We start from the raw sequence: 18,188 nt of genomic DNA, 5'->3' as shown, positions 1-18,188 counted from the left end.
CAGGAGTCTGCTTTTTAGAGAAGCAGTCCAGGGGATCCTGAAGCAGGTCCTTAAGGACCATAGACAGGAAAATGTGACTAATGGCAACTCCACCTGCCCCGCCAGGCCCCTGCATGTTCTGTCTCTGTCTGGATCACCTCGTCTTGCCTCTTGCCTTGTTGATAGTCAGGAGGTCTCAACTTAAATACTACCTCCCTGAAGGATCCCTTCCTCACCTGAGAGCAGGGGTTCTCAACTCTGGCCATGCACTCGACTTGCTTGGGAGTTAAAAAAAAAGTCCGATTGCAGTGCTAGCCCAACAAAATCAGAATTGCAGTGGGTGGTACCCAAGTACCCTCCACCCCCACCCCTTTTTATGGAGACATAACCAGCAGTATGCTAGTGAATGTCTAACAACCAATAGCACAGAAAAAAGGAGCCCTGCTTTACCGTTTGCCAATTTCCTTGGTGTAAATACTCCCACCATGACCGAATTCAAGATACCAGGAAGAGGTGTGCTTCCAAATGGAGCAGGGCTCCAGCACACTGTGGGTATAACTTAAACACAGAAGAGTCAAGTGCATAAACCTTAGGCACAGAGCTTCATGAATTTTACATGTTCCCCTGTGGAGTAACCAGCTACTAGATCAGGATTCCTGCACCTTGGCACCGCTGTCACGGTGGGCCAGATAATTCTGGTGATCCTCTGTGGGGGGCTGTCCTGCAGGTGGTCGTATATTTAGCAGCATTCTTGACTTCTACCCACTGGATACCAGAAGCATCTCATCTCCCACCCAAGTTGTGGCAACCTCAGATGTCTCCAGACATTGCCAAATATTCCCTGGAGGTCAAAACTACCCCCAGTTGAGAATCAAGGGCCCAGATCAAAATGTGGAACATTTCCAGGAACCCAGAAGCTTCTCTCATGGCCTTCCACCTAACTCTCCTCCCCAAAGGGGGCCTCTATCACCATAGATTCATTTTGCCTATATAATGTCAAGGAAAAAGAATCACATTGTATGTATCTTTTGGGTCTGGCTTCTTTCGCTCAATATTATATGTGAGATTTAGGTCCATTTCTCCATCCGGAAGGACGTTGGTATTAAGGGAGAAAATAGCTACCATGTCTTCCAGTGCTTTGGCGAAACCTCAGATGCGTGGCCTTCTGGCTGGCCACGCATCTGCGATTTCTTATTGTTGGAGCAGTCCTTGTTTCTCTGGGGGTTGCAGCTTTCTATAAGTTTGCTGTGGCTGAACCATGGAAGAAGGCATATGCAGAATTTCTACAGAAATTATGATTCCATGAAAGATTTTGAGGAGATGAGGAAGGCTGGTATCTTTCAGAGTGCAAAGTGATTTAGGAGTGTAAAGAATTTCTTTGACTTCCATGGAAGTTTGTCGCTGACCTATATTCCTGAACTATGAAACATGCATATTTGGGCTTAGGGATAGTTTCTCTTGACAAATAAACAAATATTGTAGACCGTAAGTCTTTTGCTCAGTTATTGATGTAATTCTGGGCACTTGCATCAGAATTGGTTAGGGATTTTAACTGTTTACCTTATGAATACTTGATATCAGTATTAAAACTTTAATTAAGGGAAAAAAATGAAAAAAAAATATGTGAGATTTACTCATGGTTGCACTAGTTCATTCATTCACTCCTGCTGCTGTACAGTATGCGTTTGTGAAAATAGAACACAGCTCATTTATCCATTCTACTCTTCTAGGAGACTGGAGTTGAGGCAGATTTCAGTCTGGGGCTATTACAATTAATGCTGCTATAAACATTCTTGTACACATCCTCTGATGAATATGCCAAAAGCTATGAGGAGTTGGGTCACAGGGCAGAGGCATGTCTAGTTTCACGTTCTAATTTTGTAAAGCCTTCCCAGGTGACTCTGATATGCAGCCAGGGTTGAGACTCCACGCTGGAGTCTCCATGTTAATCACACCCCTGGCTTCTGCCATCGCAGCCCTGATCAAACTGTACAATGACTGCTTGCTTACTCACGCCCACCCCTCCATCTGCTGCTCCACCATCTGCACTGGGAGGGCAGGGGCCCCACCAGGCCGGTTCACTTTTGTATTTTCAGCACATAGCACATAATGGACCCTCACTAAATGAGTGTCGCGTGAAGGAGAGAAGGATGAAGGCTGGCTGTTGCTGTCCCCAGTCCTCTACCTGTGCAGCAGTGTGCATGGTGCCTAATCCTGGTTCTTTCCACCTCTACCCTTCTCCTGGGCTGGGAACTGGGAAAGAGATTTCCAGCATCTTTGTCTTTCTGCCTCCTGTTCCTGAGTCAGGAAAACCCTGTTCCAGGGAACCCAGGCAGGGATTTGGAGACACAGAGGGAAAACTCTGATATGTGCGGTTTCCTGCTCCTGCCTCTGCCCCCAACCCGAGTCCCAGTTCAGGCGTCCAGGGAGTGGGCCCAGGGAGGCTTCAGGAGAGAGAGAGGGGGAGAGAGAGAGAGAGAGAGATTATGTGTGTGTTACTCCTGATGCTCCTCCTGCTTCCTGGGGTGGCCTGAGTTTGAAATCCTCGCAGATCAGAGCTAGAGTGTGCCAGGCCAAGGGCAAGTGCTCGTTCGGGTATACAGGGGTGCTGGGATGGCTGTACAGGCCGTGCACTACCCTCTGAACTTCTTTTTTGCTCGTAATGTAACATGTTGTAGGGCATAGAACAGGCACTCGGGAATGAGCAGCATGACATCTTCATGTTCTGGTTACCTCTTTCTCAACGGGGAAATGATTCAAGATTGGATATGGTCCCCTTTGAAATCAGGACCCGGGGCCGAGGACATTAAAACTAGTCATCCTCCCTTCTCAAGCCTAGTCAGATGAAAATACCCTCTTATTAAGGTTCTTTTGTGGTCCCTTCCCCAAGAACTCGAAGTGTAGTGTTTGTTTTAGAAGTCCCATTTGCAAGGGTTTTCAGTGACTCAGAATGCTCCACTGCCTTTTCTTTAAGGACGAAAATATATTCCTGCTGTGTCCCCAGCTCTAGTGGTGCCCAGACACATTTTGGTCCCCCTGGAGTTGTGCACTGTACCACCTGAACAACTGGACAGGGTGACTGCAGCAGCGGCCACCTGTGCCCTGCATATTATATCCTCTCCAATGACCCCCAGAGGTCACAGTAGAAAGTTCTACGCAAACTAAAGGCATCTGCGTCACTCTGCATCCCAAGAGTGACCCTCAATGAGGGAAGAACGGGAGCTGGTAAGTAACTAGTCCAGCGTCATCATCCCTCAGAGGAATAACCGTGAGGCTGTTCCACACAGTCTCCCAAGACATCCAGGGAACGCACAGGTGCCCGCAGTGGTCACCTGCTGATTAATCCAGGCTCTAGGGGCTGTCCTCCCTTCCCGGGCACCTTCCCTCCTTTCTGGGCTCACTTCTCTAATAAGGCTTGCACCCAAACCCTGGGGAACCCAAGGCAGTGGCCCTGCCGTGCCCTGTTCCGGTCACTGCTCTGTTTCCTTGTTTGCACAGCATTTCCCACCATCTGACATGATCCTGCAGCCCGAGTTTCCCCAAAAAGAAGACCTAGCCGGACAATCAGCTCTAATGTGTCTCGGAGCAAAAATTAATATAACATCGGTCTTATTTTACTATAAGACTGGGTATAATATAATGAATATAATATATAACATAATATAATATAGTATACAAGATCTTATTTTACTATAAGACCTGGTCTTATATTAATTTTTGCTCCAAAAGATGCGTTAGAGCTGATTGTCCAGCTCGGTCTTATTTTCGGGGAAACATGGTATTTACATGTACATTATCTCTCCCATCAGAGGACAAGCTCTGAGAGTGAATCTGTGGTCTCTTTTACCCCCAGTACCGTGTTTCCCTAAAAATAAGACGGGTTCTTTTATTAATTTTTGCTCTATTAGGGCTTATTTTCAGGGGATATCTTGTTTTTCTCATGTAAAACAATCTACATTTATTCAATTACAGTCATGTCATCTTCTTCCGGAACATTGTCATGACGTACTAAACGTGTCCATCTGGCTGAGATCTTAACTGGGGCTTATTTTCGGGGAAACAAGGTAACTACAATCATGCCTTGCACACAGTGGGCCACAGGCCAAATACAATTCTATCTTTATAAAGACAAAGTGAGGAGTAAACCTTACTGCCACCCCGTGTGCATCCACGCACACATGTGGGCAACATCCACACCCACATGTACACACTCACACGCATGCACACTGATAAATGTGCACACATTCACACAGGGCACACGCAACTCTCCATGCACACACCATGCGTCCACACATCCTCTCTCTCACACATACCCGCACACACACATGCCCCAATGCGTCACATGTGCCAAGTGGTGAGAAATCTTCAGAATAAAACACTTGTTGCTAAAGCCAGGTCAACACAATGGCCTTGCAGTTGTCAGTGTTGATGGACAGTGTTTGCTTTTCCAGTAACATCCCTGGGTTCGGGGCCCTGGAATCAGTGAGCACAGGCGACTTGGCAAACACACTGGATGTTGGCCTGGCGAAAGCCACTCCACCTCCCTGGCCTGGTCAGTATGTGTAACCCACCACCCTTGATGACTTGGCCCCGCACTGTCCCCACCCTGGAATGGTATCATGCCCGTGCCCAGACCCTCCCCATGGTAGCGGTCACTAACCTGTTGATGAACTCTTCATAGCAGGAGTAGATGGCGGCCAGGCACACGGCCACTAGGTTGGGCAGGACCCGGGGGTGGGGGCAGTGCCCTGTGGGGCCATGCATGCTGGAAAAGAGCAGAGGGCAGGGTGAGAAGGAGCTGCAAGAGTGGCACCCACTGCAGGGAGGGGGGTGGGGGGAGACAGGGGAACTAGTCAGACACAGCTTTTGGGATGTGGGATTTGGGGGAACACTGAGCTCTCTGATGGGGAGTTGGCAGCACTGGAATTTCAGTCCTGGCTCTGCCATGCGCAGGCAGCAGAGAGCAAAGCTCCAGGCCATGGGCTCTAGCTCCACGGTGCCTGGATTCAAGTTTAGCTGAGCGGCCTTGGCAAACTACTTACACTCTCTCCGCTCAGTTTCCTTCACTATAAAATGGGGACAGCGGCCCTTGCCTAATGGGTTTTAATAAGGACCCAATTTTCTAACACATGAGAAGACAGCATATGGAGGCCATATGTCTGGGACAGTCACATTTATGTCGGTACGTTCTGGAATAATTATTCGTAATACCTCATTTCACCCTGCTTTAGAAGAAAAATTATTATGGTCACCCTGGCCTAGCATGGAGTCTGCGACACAGTAGCTAATGCCTCTATAAATGAAGCTGGTGTTATTGATCATGGCTGTCTCTGTGCCTCAGTTCTCTCATCTGTGAAATGGGGCTAATACCCCTATTCCCAAGGCAGTTTGGGGCCTGAGGACAAAACCTATAACATTCCTGGAAAAATTACTGTGGCCACTGGGACTAAGAGAGAACTCAGTTGAAAAAATTTTGCAAACCTTAACTGGGTGCTTTAAAGGGACCCTGAAGTCACCCAAACTCTGGCAGAAAGACACATCATTTGGATGTAGAAATGCTTTGTGAATTCTAGGTGAGTATATTTAGGAAACATGTAACTTCAGAACCAATTTAACCAGGCTATTTTGGTTTTCTTAGAAAATAAGAGTCATGACGAGGACCGCTAACGCTCCCATCACGTTTATGCGTTGTCCTTAGTGTTTATGCGTAATAGCTCACCGAATCCCTCACATTAACTGGATGAAGTGGGTATTATGAGTCTCATTTATAGAGGAGGAAAATGAGGCACAGAGAAAAAAAATTTAAACATCAAAGCAAAAGTAACTTCCCCATCAGAAGGGAGGAAGAACCAGAATATTTGGCTTACTCTTGGCCAAGTATGGGAGATGGCCAGCTATTTAAGTCCCCAATGATGACTCTCCAGGGCCATCAGGGGACCGTTTCCTACACAGCAGGCACCAGAGCCCGAGACTGTGAGACCCATGGAAATACTCATATTATTTAGGACTATTACCATTTCCTGAATTCCTACTGAACATCAGGCACTGTGCTGGGGGCTTCCTCATACATCATTTATTTAATTACACAACAACAGGACAACAGGATCAGAGTGGTACAGCAACTGGCTCAATGTCACACAGCAAGTAGCGCCTCAGCGGGAGGATCCAGGAGACACTCAGGGCCTCTGAACACCAGTGGCTCCTCTCCGGAAATCAGTGCAGTGCATGGTTCTGGGGTGGAGAGGAAAGCTGGCTCGCAGGCCAGAGCTGGGAGACCCACCTCTGAATGAACTTCTTCACCACTTCCATCCCCGCGTTGAGCTCATTCAAGGCAAGGATGTACTCCTGAGTAAACAGCCTCAGTCGTGGACACTTCCCAAAGTCCTGCAGAGAGAACAGAGGGTAGGCGTTGGGACACAGAGGAGGCCTGCAGAAGGGGTGGTGGGACCCTCTCTGTCCAGACCCATTGGTACAGAAGGCAGTGGGAGATACCAGCTATCTCCGTTTTCTAGAAAGCACACACATTTTTCACTTCAAAGAACTGGCTCCATCACTCTTGCTTATACCTTCTGATGACTGCCCATAGAGATCAGGAAATGTCCTGTCACAAGGGGGTTTTCTGGCACATGTAGGGAACCGACTGGCATGGTACCAACCCACTCTAGTGGTGGGGTGGGGTCAGTGTGCCACACAGATGTGCTCAGAAAACAGCCAAGCTCGGGCCCCTGTTCTGCACGGCCATGAGGGAATTGCAGATGTTGAGCCAGGCTCCCATAAATGCTTGGGGAAGCAACGAACTTTTCTTCTGCAGCCACCCGAGAGTTTTCAGGCCCCCTGCTTTGTATGAGCTATTCTCTGAGGCCACTCAGGACAGCAAAGTCAGAAGATGCCCCAATCTGGGATCATCAATTCAGGAGGCGGTGCTTTGGGACTTCCTGGGGGTTTGAAGGAGATAAAGGTAAGTACACTGGACAAACAGAATGCCCTGTGTCCCCAAACATCCTTGGTGAAGAAATACTTGATCCTTCTGAGCAAGAGGGCCACAGCTGCCCAAGAACAAGATGTGGCCCTGGTGGGAACGGTTCCCAGTCGCTGGCTTCTCAGGCAGCTCCCTCCCTCTTGAGGCGGACCCAGCCACCCACCGTGCTCCAGAACTAAACTTAAGGAGCGTTTGATGATCTTGTCCTTTGGTTATAGAAAAAGCCATGTTCAAAGGGCACATGGATAAAATGAAAATGCAGATGACACAGATCGATGAACTCAAAAAGGGCTGGCTAGACGAGTAAGGGTGAGTTTGTAAGATGTGGAGTTTGGGAGGAGGTGTGTGTAAGAGATGTGGGGTTTGGGAAGAGGGGTGTGTGTGTGTGTGTGTGTGTGTGTGACAGACGTGTTGTGTGGGAGGAGGTACGTGTGGGAGGAGGTACGTGTGTAAAAGATGTGGGGTATGGAAGGAGGTATGTGTGAGAGACGTGGGGTGTTGGAGGTGTGGGTGTGAGAGACGTGGACGTAGGAGGAGGTGTGTGTGAGAGATGAGGGAGGAGGTGTGGTAAAAGACAAGGAATGTGGGAGGCGCGTGCGTACATGTGTGCGTGTGTGTGAGTGGTGGCCTGGGAAAGGAGGTGAGGTGCTGGGCGGTGACGGGTGTGGAGGGAAGGTGGCTGGCATGTGGCTGCAGGTCAGGGAGGGGGGAGGCAGGATGGAGGAGTAGGAATATCTGTCCAACATTAGAAAAAGGCTGGGTTCCCAGCCTGCAGGCGGGCGGGGTCGGGGGGACGATGCTCCATGTTCATCAACCAGCTCAGCTGACGGGAGCCCATATCTTACCTCAGCTGAAGCCTAAGTAAGGGACACTAAGCAAGGATAGAGGGACTCTGCCTGCTCCAATGAGTGACATTATTGGAGACTGACATTTTCTCAGCTTCCCCAATGCAGCACGTTAACAGGGCAGGTGACAGAGCTCAGCTAAGTGTGGAAAGGCAATCTCCGTGGTGGCTGTCGCCTCGGAGGCCTGTCAGAAGAAACACAGACGGTGCAGGAGAGAGAAGCGTGGCCCAAGAAAGGACCCTGCGTCCATTCCCAGGCCCATGATGAGGGACCAGAGGCTTCGTTACTGAACGTCTAAATCCATGAGCTGGATTTTAAACAGTCAGGAGGGCAAGTGAGTGTGGGCATGAAGTTGACCAGCCAGAGGGCAGCCTGGTCTCCAAACTCATCTGCCCCTCCTGGCCTCGCTCAGTGGGACCCACTTAATAAAAAGCAACCTGAATCAGAACTAAGACAAAACCAGTGGAGGCGCTCCTAATGGATCTAACTGATCCCACGGGCTTTCATGAAAGCTCAGAACGGATTGTGTCCCTCCCCCCCCACACTCTCCGGCCAGCTCACAGGGGCATTTCTAGAGCTGCCTGGTGCTTCTTCACCGGGAGTCCAAGGGGCTGAATTAGGGTCCTCAAGACAATGGGAGGGACTCCTCTGGTTATATCCTGACCACTAGGATTATGCCTTTGCATCAGGAGGGCAGCAGAAGCCATGGAGAAAGCTCAAAAGGAACACACATACATATGCACGCACCCCCCCAAACATGCACACACTCATACATGTACACACATATGCACACATGTACACACACACACATACAAGTATGTATGTGCGCACGTGCACACACACACAGGACTTGACTAGAAGATGAGGTCCCTGCATGAAGAGAAGAGTGAAGCTTGATTGTGCTTTCAAATTGAGGATGATGCCTAGACTTTCCTAGTTCCCTGGAAAAGGGTAACAGGAAAGCTGTGTGGCCTTGGGCTGTCAGGTCCCTCTCTGGGCCTCATTGTCTCCACTGTGGAATGAGGTTCAGAAGAACTGATCCCTAGGCCCTTTTGCACATCTAAGGTTTTATGATCCTGTGAAAACTACTTTAACTGAACCTGCTAAAGGTAACTGCCATTATCTTTGCGATTAGATTTTTGGATAGTCAAGGTCACTTCCTTATACCACGTGCTTCCCACACCTGGTATAAGCCACAATCACTGAACGTTAGAGATGGGTCTGGTGGCCGTTCAACACGTGAGTGAGGGACATTTTGCCTCTTCGGAAAAGTCAAATATGCTCCCCTTGGGAAATAGGAGGTCAGACCACTCGGGCCACTAGGGCCCACAGCCACACCATGCCTCCTGTGTCACAAGAACACTCTGATAAGTGGCATGTGGGCACAAGGACTACAGTCATTCCTGGGGATGACAGAGGAACATACTGAAGGGCTGCTTCCATCTGTAGCTAATTTTACTTTCTGCCCCGTGAGTAACTCTTTGAGACTCAACCTCTCTAAGATTCAGTATACTCATCCATGAAATTGAGGCACATGATATGTTTACAAAAGATGCACCCTGAGAATGGGAGAAGCTCCAAAATCCCAGAACACCACTGTGGTGTATGATTTCCCCCATTTCCCAAATGTTCAAGTGCCTCCTTAATGAGGAACAGTGCCTGTGAGATGAAGAGAAGTCACAGGTCACGCTATGTCGACAGGCCCATGGCTGGTGGCAGACTAGGCCCACTCACCAGCCAAGAGCCCCAGCTCCAACATGATGCCTCTGGCCCACAGATGCTTACTAAGCCTCAGGAACATTCAACGAATGACACCAAAAGTCTGCCATGCTTCCTGCACCTGGTATAAGCCACAGTCACTGCTTAACCCATGTCTGTTCTTCTGCAGGAGAGGCTGCTCCCCTTGGTCCCGTCTACAATTCTCTCCCGACACAGCATGTAATTAGGAGACACTTTATAGCATCCTCAGACTCAAGGATCACTTAGGGGAAGTTCTTTAAAAGTGAAGTGAGAATTCGTGCCTGAGGGTCCCTGATCTCTGCCAGGCCACAACAGATGCTATAAATTCTGGATTTGCCCTGTAGCCGTGCTGATTTTTATCCAGAAAATTATTACATGGTCAACACTCCAGGCCCATAAAACTAGCCAAATATAAGGGAGATGTTGTATGGTTAAGCTGTTGGAGGCTGCCTGAATTTTGACTTTTTTCCCTTTGAAGGCAGATGTCCCAAAAGAACCCTTATTAAACAGTCTATTGACTACCACGAAATATGCAAAAGTGTTTATGAGCTGAGGAGGCATGGGCCTGCCAGTATGCCCTGGAGTGCGGCTCTGTCATTGACAAGTTATGATCGGAAAGGGTCCTTTGCGAAAGAAACTCCAGAATCTTTGCCCTGGATTCTGAAAGGGTACAGCCCTGTCTTCCCACTATATCCGCAGTGATTTTAAAATCAACAATCAGAGACCCTTTCCTCCCAGCTGTCCGAAGAGAGGGAGTACTCTTAAAACCAGTAAAGCCCAAATTAAAGCAGAACCCCACCCACCCCCACCATCACCACCAAATAGGGAATTTCTTAGTCCTGGGGAAAGAATCAGATGGAATATCCCTCTCCCTGTGCTCAGAAAACAAGAAATTTATTTATCTCAAACCCAGAAATATCTCAGAAACAAGCAACAATTCAATTACGGTGTGTGACCGTTCAGGGTAGAGAATGGTAAACGGAAATTGTATGGTACCAACAGGGTTCAATTGGTGGTGGCTGCTTGGAATGCTGTGTTGAGAAAGATTCTGAAGCTATCTCTGGGCTCTTTAGGAAGAGCACTGCAATCGATTAATGATGTCTGCCATGAGCACGGGAGAAGGATGACTAGCACGTGTCATACATTTCCTTTCCTGATTGGGGAAGGGGGATAGGTTATATAATATTCTTTAGGAGCATGGTGTGGAGACAGGAAAGCTACTTCACAAAGCCTTTTTCAGAGTTGTTTCATGAGCTAAATCTTGACAGGGGCGGGGGCAGTAGTCATGGGCACCCCGCCACTGATTCAGTGGCTCAACCTGTACTGAATTACTCCAATGCCTCCATGTCATCGAGATGAACTTAAGCCTGGCTGGTGGCTGGCTCGGTGGAGCATGTTGGAACACCAGCCCTTGCTTCAGACTGCCTGCTCCTTGGTATCACTCATGAGTAATCACGGCTACTCATAGGTTCCCTGAGTAACCTATGGAAACTTCTGGGTCTCAGCCTCCTCATCTGTAAAAGGAGGTCACAGGCTGTCATAAGGGTTAAATGATGTAATACACGTAGAGCCATAATATGGTTGGCTCTAAGAAGATGTTCAATAAATATCTGTGAGTAGAGATTAGTTATGCTTATTCTTAGCTGTGGCCCTGGGGCCAGTAAACAGACCTTGCTGAGACTGTTTCCCCACATGTAATATGGAGAAAACAATGATATTTGCTGTTCTCATCAAACTGATCAGAGAATGCAAAGGGGCCACACAGACTCTAAGTGCCTGGTCTACTATAAATGTGCAATTAAATTCTGCTACTGTATTTTTTAAACATCGACTAAAGTCTACAGTTAATTCAGATTTCCTCCGTTTTTCCCTAACATCCTTTTGCCAGGATCCTACCCAGATACCCCATTACATTTAGTTGTCATGTCTCCACAGGTCTTCTAGACTATGACAGTTTCTCAGACTTTCCTTGTTTTTGATGACCTAGACAGTTTTAAGGAGGACAGTAGAATGTCCCTCAATTGGGACTGGTCTGCTGTTTGTCTCTTGATTAGACAGGGGTTGTGGGTTTGAGAAAGGAAGACCCAGAGGTAAAGTGCCCTTCTCCTCACGCCATATCCAGGGCACATTATCGCCATGACATACATAACTGCTGGTATTGACCTTGATCATCTGGCGCAGGTCGTGACTGTCAGGTTTCTCCACTGTAGTTACTCTTTCCCCCCTTTCCCCCCTGTACACTCTGGAAGGACGTCACTGGGACAACTCCCAGTGAAGCACTGAGTTGCGCTCCCTTCAAGGGCAGAGTACCTACAGACACTGCTGTCTTACTAGAAAAGACAGAACCAAGGAGAGACAGGCTGCACAAAAACCCCAACCTAAACAGAATCCCAAAGACAGTCCCTGGCTGTCACGCCAGCCAACCCCGCCCCAAGTCTCTGGAAAGGTGAAAGGCTGGGGAGGCCTTGTGCCCTTCTCCTCCAGCTTTGCAGTCAGGGAGGGCAGGGAACTCACCATGTTATGCTTGAGGATTCTCTGGACCACGGGGGTGAACACTTCGATGACCACCATGGACCGGGGCCGCTCTCTGCAGTGCTGGGGAAACGGGAGGACATGGTCAGCGCTCGCCCGGCAGGGTCCAGCCAGGGCCCTCGGAACTGTGAAAGCCCTGACTGTGGCTCCTAGCAGGGCTCGGGGGCAGTGAGCTCAGCACTGTGCCTGGGTTCCCTTGCTGAATACGGTTGCATAGCTTTTTATTCCCTTTTTTTTAAGAGAAGTGGGTAGGGTTCGGATCATTTGTTTGCATTTTGTTTTGATCTTCAAGTGTGAGATGGTTTCAGATGGGACAGACAGGAGTCGGTTCTAACGTCACCCTTATTTAACTCAGTGAGACTTTCGCAGCACTAAGATCCAGAGCGCATGGTCTAACAGCAGTCTCTTGAGAATCAGGGCAAGAGTACCAGAGGTTTGGGGTTTAGACACCAGAATCTTGAAAATTCTGTGACGTTTCAATTGTGGGCTTTCATAAGCTGGCAGCAACCTGCAGGCCAAATGCAGCTCTCAGATGTATTTTATTTCATTGGCAGGAAGTTTTGTTTTCAAACTGAAATTGAAGGACTTCCATTGGAGCAGATAAGACCCCGCCACTCCAACGCACGTGTGGAGGGCCTAACAGTGCTGAGTTTCAAACCCCTGGATAAGGACACTGGACTTGGGATATTAGAAATCAGGGCTTTGCTGGGAAATCCAAGATATACTGGATAACTTTCCTCAGCTCTTGGGGTCCCGGTCTTGAAGTCTGGTAGTAGAAACGGCCTGGTGTGTCCAGAGAGCTGGCCCAGGGTGGGGTCAGTGGGAGTGGCTTTGTTTCCCTCAAGCTCTCCTTTCCCCAGGCTGCCTGTGAGGCCAGGCACTGAGCCTGCAGCTCTGACCTCCACAAAGGGAAAACAGCCAAAAGGCCCACAGGCCCACAGGCCCACGTGGCTGGGACCCCTCCCTCCAAATGGCAGAGCTGCCCTGTTTTAGCACCAGTGGAGAGTTGGAAACTCAGCACTTTTAGGCCCTCCATACGTGCATATTCAGCAAGGACTACCAGGAGTCTCCAGGTATGATTTACTTTGAACAAAGGTCCATTGTTCTAGAACAAGTTTGAAAACCATGAGATCTGGGAGAAACCATACAGCTGAAAGGAGAACAAGAAGATTTGGATTAAATTGGACCAACTATCAAGAGATACCGGCTATGACAGGTAAGTGAACCACTGGCCATCCTCAGGAGCTCAAACACCGGATTACCTGACCCCACTCTGCTTGGGGGCAAAGAGGCCCATCTTAGTTGTCTTCAGTGTCACCAAACTATTACTTCTCCCCTTCCTGTGCCCCGAGGGGGAGGGGCTTGATACCGCACACAGGACCGCGACGCCTTTGTAGGCGTGCTCTTGCATGCACACATGCTCAGGCACAACTGTCAATCGGGTGCTCATCCACTTGGACCCACCTTACCAGCTTGGACCAGAGGACACACACAAGAATGTACCCGGGACCCTGCAGGCCCGCAGGCTGGGCCCACCCTCTGTTCTGTGGGGCACTGGAAAAGGTCTCCTGATGGAGCGATAGGGCCAAAGAGGACGAGGCAATCCTGTCTCCCTAAAGCTTGTGTCCCGTCAAACAGACACGGGCGGGCTCCCTGTGTGGGGTGTGGGGCAGGGCTGATGGGGAGTGGATGGGGGCAATAAGTGTACCCCAGTCCCCCTTTCCTCCGGAAACCATCAGGCCTCCTAGGTGCCCGCTTTGCCAGGCCACGTGGGAGGGAAGGAGCATGAGTGAGGTGAGTCACCAGGAGCGAGACCAGGGGCGCGCTGGAAAGAAGCAGACCTAGGCACTGTGCCTTTCCAAGGACGTCAAATCATCACATAAAATAATCATACAGCAAAGAAATAACTGGACTGCACGCTGGTTCAGCTCCGGACCGCTGAGGTGTGCCTGAGGAAGGAGGGACGCCTGACGTGCCCTGGGCGTGTTCCAGGTAAATCCCACTGTGAAGCTGGCGCTGTGTCCCTGGGAGCGGGTATCCCGCTCTGTGGCTCCTCCCAGCTAACCTGGCATTCCCTGCCTTCTTTCCCTGCTCAGGAAAGCCCCACAGTCGTGCTCCCACTGTGGGCCAACTGGTGCTCAGAGGAGCCGTGGCTAATAATAACCCGGCTCTGATGTCAGGAGCCCAGAAAAGCTGCTGCAAACTTCTCCCAAGGCAGCCATGAAGACATTCCAAGGAAAAGCTGCATGCTCCTCTCTGACCCACTGGTTTGGACCCTGGGCCTCCAATATCACCTGTCTGGCAGAGAGGGGGTTGTAATTCTAAGAATGGGGTAATTGGATTGCATTCCGGCTGTGTCGAGGGCCCTGACCACAGTCGGTGGGGCCTGGGTTTACAGCAAATTATGCAAAGCCAACACCCAGGGTGTACACACAGAGGCAGGCTGATCCTGCGAACAGCCCCCTTCAGCAATGCCATACCTTGCAAAAGAATTCACAGAGATCTGGTGGTGGATGGTTGTTTTCCAGCAAAGGAGCGATTGCCTGAAAGACAATAAAACAAATGTCAGTTGGAATCTCTTGGAAGGAATCATACAGAGGGTGTGAGAGGCACGATGGACAGCAAAACCTCCCTGTCACCCTCTGGGCAAAAAAGGCCCATTCTCTAACTTGCAGGCTAGGCCCCCTAAATTTCAGGTGGCACATGGCTCCCACTGAGAAGCTGCTAAAGCTCTGGGTTTCCTCCAAGAAAAATATATACAATGATGCATGTAACTTCAGGGGTTTCATGACCTGATGATATCCCTCTCAGATCAATAGTCCCTGACTACAGTGCAGCATAGCATAGTGGTTATAAGTCCAGGCTTTGGGGGCAGAGTCCTGGGTTCAAGTCCTGACTCGGGTGCTTACTATGGTGTGACAATTACAGCAAGTTATTTCCTTTCTCTGGACCCCTGGGTTCCCACCGGGAAAATGGAGCAGAGAGTCACTGTGAGGGGTAGAGCTGTCATACGTGCAGAGAGGGTTTCGCAGCCTTGCACTATTGACATTTGGGGCCAGCTGTTCCTTGTGGTGGCAGCTGCCCTGTATACTGTAGGATGTCTAGTAGTATCCTTGTTCTTGCCCCACGAGATGCCAGGAGTGACTCCCAACTCGGTTGTGACAAGCAAAAGTGTCTCCAAATACACTTCATTGTATATTAAGGAAGTTTAGAATATTTAATGTCCCTTGAATTCATTTTCACCAAGTATTCTTAGGCCAGCTGCACAATAGTTACTGCTTCCACTGCCATTCCTATGCAAGGGTCCCATAGCTTGAATGGTGTTTGATTCTTGATTTTTTGGTCCCTTTCATAATTTGTTTTAATGATTCTGCTAAATTTCAAATTCAAATAAAAATTTTGAAAAATTAAAAAATGTGTTCAGACAATGCCAAATGTCCCCCAGGGCCCCACCTGAGAACCCTTAGTGTCAAGTGCCTCTCAGAGAGCCTGAAATAGGCCAGCTTTCAGCGTTAGTTACTAGATGGTTAATGCCTATGTGAAGTCCACTGTTTTTCCTGTTTGCCACGCTGTGCACAAGATTCAGAAACAGGAGACTCAGAACCCAGAACCAAGACTGCAAGAACGTGTGACCTTGGGCGGGCAACTCAGCCTCTCTGGGCATTAGTCTTCTAGTCTATAAAATGGGAAAGTCTAGAGTTACTGATTGACAGCGTTGTTGAGGGGAATTTGCTAAGAGAACACTATAGAAGCTTTCGAGTCTCAGGCTTGGTAAGCCCATTGCCTGGAGCACAGCATGTCACTGACACCCTCGCAGAGGGACCATCCTGGGCTATACTGGGCACAGCAGCAAGAGGTGACGATTTTGCCCAACTCCCCAGGAAGGCTCCATGATCACGTGGTCTCCTCATCACCGACTTCCGCAGTTCAGACCTTGCCCTTGGTTTTGGAGGGTCTCCTTGCTCTGCCTCCTACAGCAATGCCCTTGGATACATAGGGGCCTCTCAGTGAGGCCTTCTGCTTGTCTTGGGGCCATTGGGGAAAGGAAAGGAAAACTGACACCAATAAGAGGTGACCCTCAGTGGACTGGTTACGCACGTGAGCACACCTCTGTGAAAAACGAAGTCCTCAGAATGAAGCTTCTGTTCTGCAACACCAACAATCAGCTGACAAACACTTGGAGAACAGGCCCAGGGCCTTATTGTCTAGGACTGCACATGGGACTATCCAAAATTTCACTGACGTGCAACTAACTAATTCATTTTAAATGAAATAAAGAATGCAGTTCCTCAGTTGAACTAAACACATTTCAATAGTCAAAGGAAGTTACTTGCTCCCATATTGGATAGTGCAGACAAAGAATATCCCATCATCGTGGAAAGTTCTCCTGGACTGTGAAGCTTAGCATCTGGCGGCTGTGTGGGGACTCTGCTGCCCCTTTCAACGTGCTGGCCCGTAAACAGCGGGAGAGGTGACGTTACAGCAGGGGCAGAGGGACTGGGAGCCTCCCCCAGCCTGCCTGGTCTGAGGCTCTGCTCCCCAGACCAAGCTCTGGGAGGAGGTACCATGCGCAGGGGGCATCCTCCTCGGTTGAGCCCCTTTAATCACACTGACATCCCGCTTTTGTGGGAATGAGTCAAGGAATAGAGGCATGGGAACGAACTAAAGGCCCACAGTGGGTGTCCGGCATGGGCCCCATGTTTTCACAACTACTATCACATTTGATCCTCATTACAACTCGGGCAGTCAAGCAGTAGTTATTTTCATTTATGTAGACGAAGAGACAAAGGGTCAGGGAGGTTACAAGGCCTGCCCTGGTCACAGAACGATGATAATTTAAAAACGTATAATTAATAAGAAAGCTTGTATTTTTGTGGAATGTTTGTATGAGCTACGCGTCTTAGGTGCACTCATTCACTTAACGCTTCCAGCAGTCCTGTCACACCCATTTCACAGCTGAGGAGGCTACGGCTTGGAGCGTCACGTTAGCTGGAAACTATCTGAATAGCCACCTGGTTAAATACAAATATTCTTGAACCACTAGCAATAATGGGGTAGACCAGTGGTTCTCACTTGGGGTAACTTTGCCCTCCAGGGGAAATCAGCACATCTGGAGACATTTATGATCATCACGACAGGGGAGTGCTACTGGCATCTAGTGGGTCAAGGCCAGGGACGCTGCTCAACGTCCTACAGTGCACACGACGGCCCCCACCACAAAGGATTATTCATCTCCAATTGTCACTAGTGCCAAGGGTGAGAAACCTGGGGGCACACATGTATATAAAGCCTTGAAAGAATCTTCAAGACATGTTGTAAAAAAAACCAAATGCATACCACATACACCATCACATCCTGCATGTTAAAAACAAAAAACAAAAACACAAGCCTGTCTTGTCTGTGTGGGTTCACCACCTGGAAACCCCCAGGGGGCTGTCTCTGAAGAGGATGCTAGAGTGGGGGCTGAAAAAAATTTTTTTTACAAGGAAAACACACTCATCAAAGACTTGCAAAATTAAAGATAACTTTAATAAAACTAAATAAAATGTAAAGTTCTTCCATTACTTCCATTACTTGCCCGAGATGACAGCTAGTATGGGGTGGGCCTAGGCTCTGCACTTGAACCCATATTCAGCTTTAAACACACTTTCTTTACCAGCACAGGGGGACGCAACTGGGGTTGGACCTTCAGGTCCATGTTTGCCCGGTGACATGCCAACTGTCACCAGCCAACTGTCACCTACTGCATGGGTGCCTGACTGATGGAGCGAACAAAACCAACTCCAATTACTTGTAAAACTACTTACAAAAAATAAGTATATATATACATACATATACATATATGTATACATATATTTATTTTATACTTATACTTATTTTATATGTGTATATATATGTGCATATATATGTGTGTGTGTATACACACACACACACACACACACACACACATTTATTTATTTATTTATTTATACATACATACATACATACATACATACATACATACCAAGCTCTGTTGGGAGAAGACTAATTGCCAACAGGTCAAATCAGATAATATAATTGCTGTAATGAAAGGAGGCTCCCTACAGAAAGCTTCATAATAATGGGAACAGCAC

The 18,188-nt window shown here is 48.7% G+C and overlaps 1 protein-coding gene and 1 pseudogene across 2 annotated transcripts in view; one reads left to right on the top strand and one right to left on the bottom strand.

Annotated features, from left to right (window-relative positions):
- CMIP (c-Maf inducing protein) overlaps positions 1-18,188 on the bottom strand; it is a 236,836-nt gene that overhangs the window by 29,760 nt on the left and 188,888 nt on the right. For both annotated transcript variants that reach the window (XM_033128172.1, XM_033128173.1), the window contains 4 exons: positions 14,556-14,618; positions 12,058-12,138; positions 6,260-6,363; positions 4,640-4,744 (listed from right to left, as the gene is read on the bottom strand). In XM_033128172.1, the coding sequence (XP_032984063.1) occupies positions 4,640-4,744; positions 6,260-6,363; positions 12,058-12,138; positions 14,556-14,618 (353 nt within the window). The remainder of the gene's footprint in view (positions 1-4,639; positions 4,745-6,259; positions 6,364-12,057; positions 12,139-14,555; positions 14,619-18,188) is intronic.
- On the top strand, positions 1,057-1,335 carry LOC117034825 (cytochrome c oxidase subunit 6C-like; annotated as a pseudogene).

The sequence above is a fragment of the Rhinolophus ferrumequinum genome, chromosome 15 (assembly GCF_004115265.2).
Source record: "Rhinolophus ferrumequinum isolate MPI-CBG mRhiFer1 chromosome 15, mRhiFer1_v1.p, whole genome shotgun sequence".
Lineage (NCBI taxonomy): Eukaryota > Metazoa > Chordata > Mammalia > Chiroptera > Rhinolophidae > Rhinolophus > Rhinolophus ferrumequinum.
The sequence above is the reverse complement of the archived record's forward strand: the minus strand, read 5'-3'. Positions and strand labels throughout refer to the sequence as shown.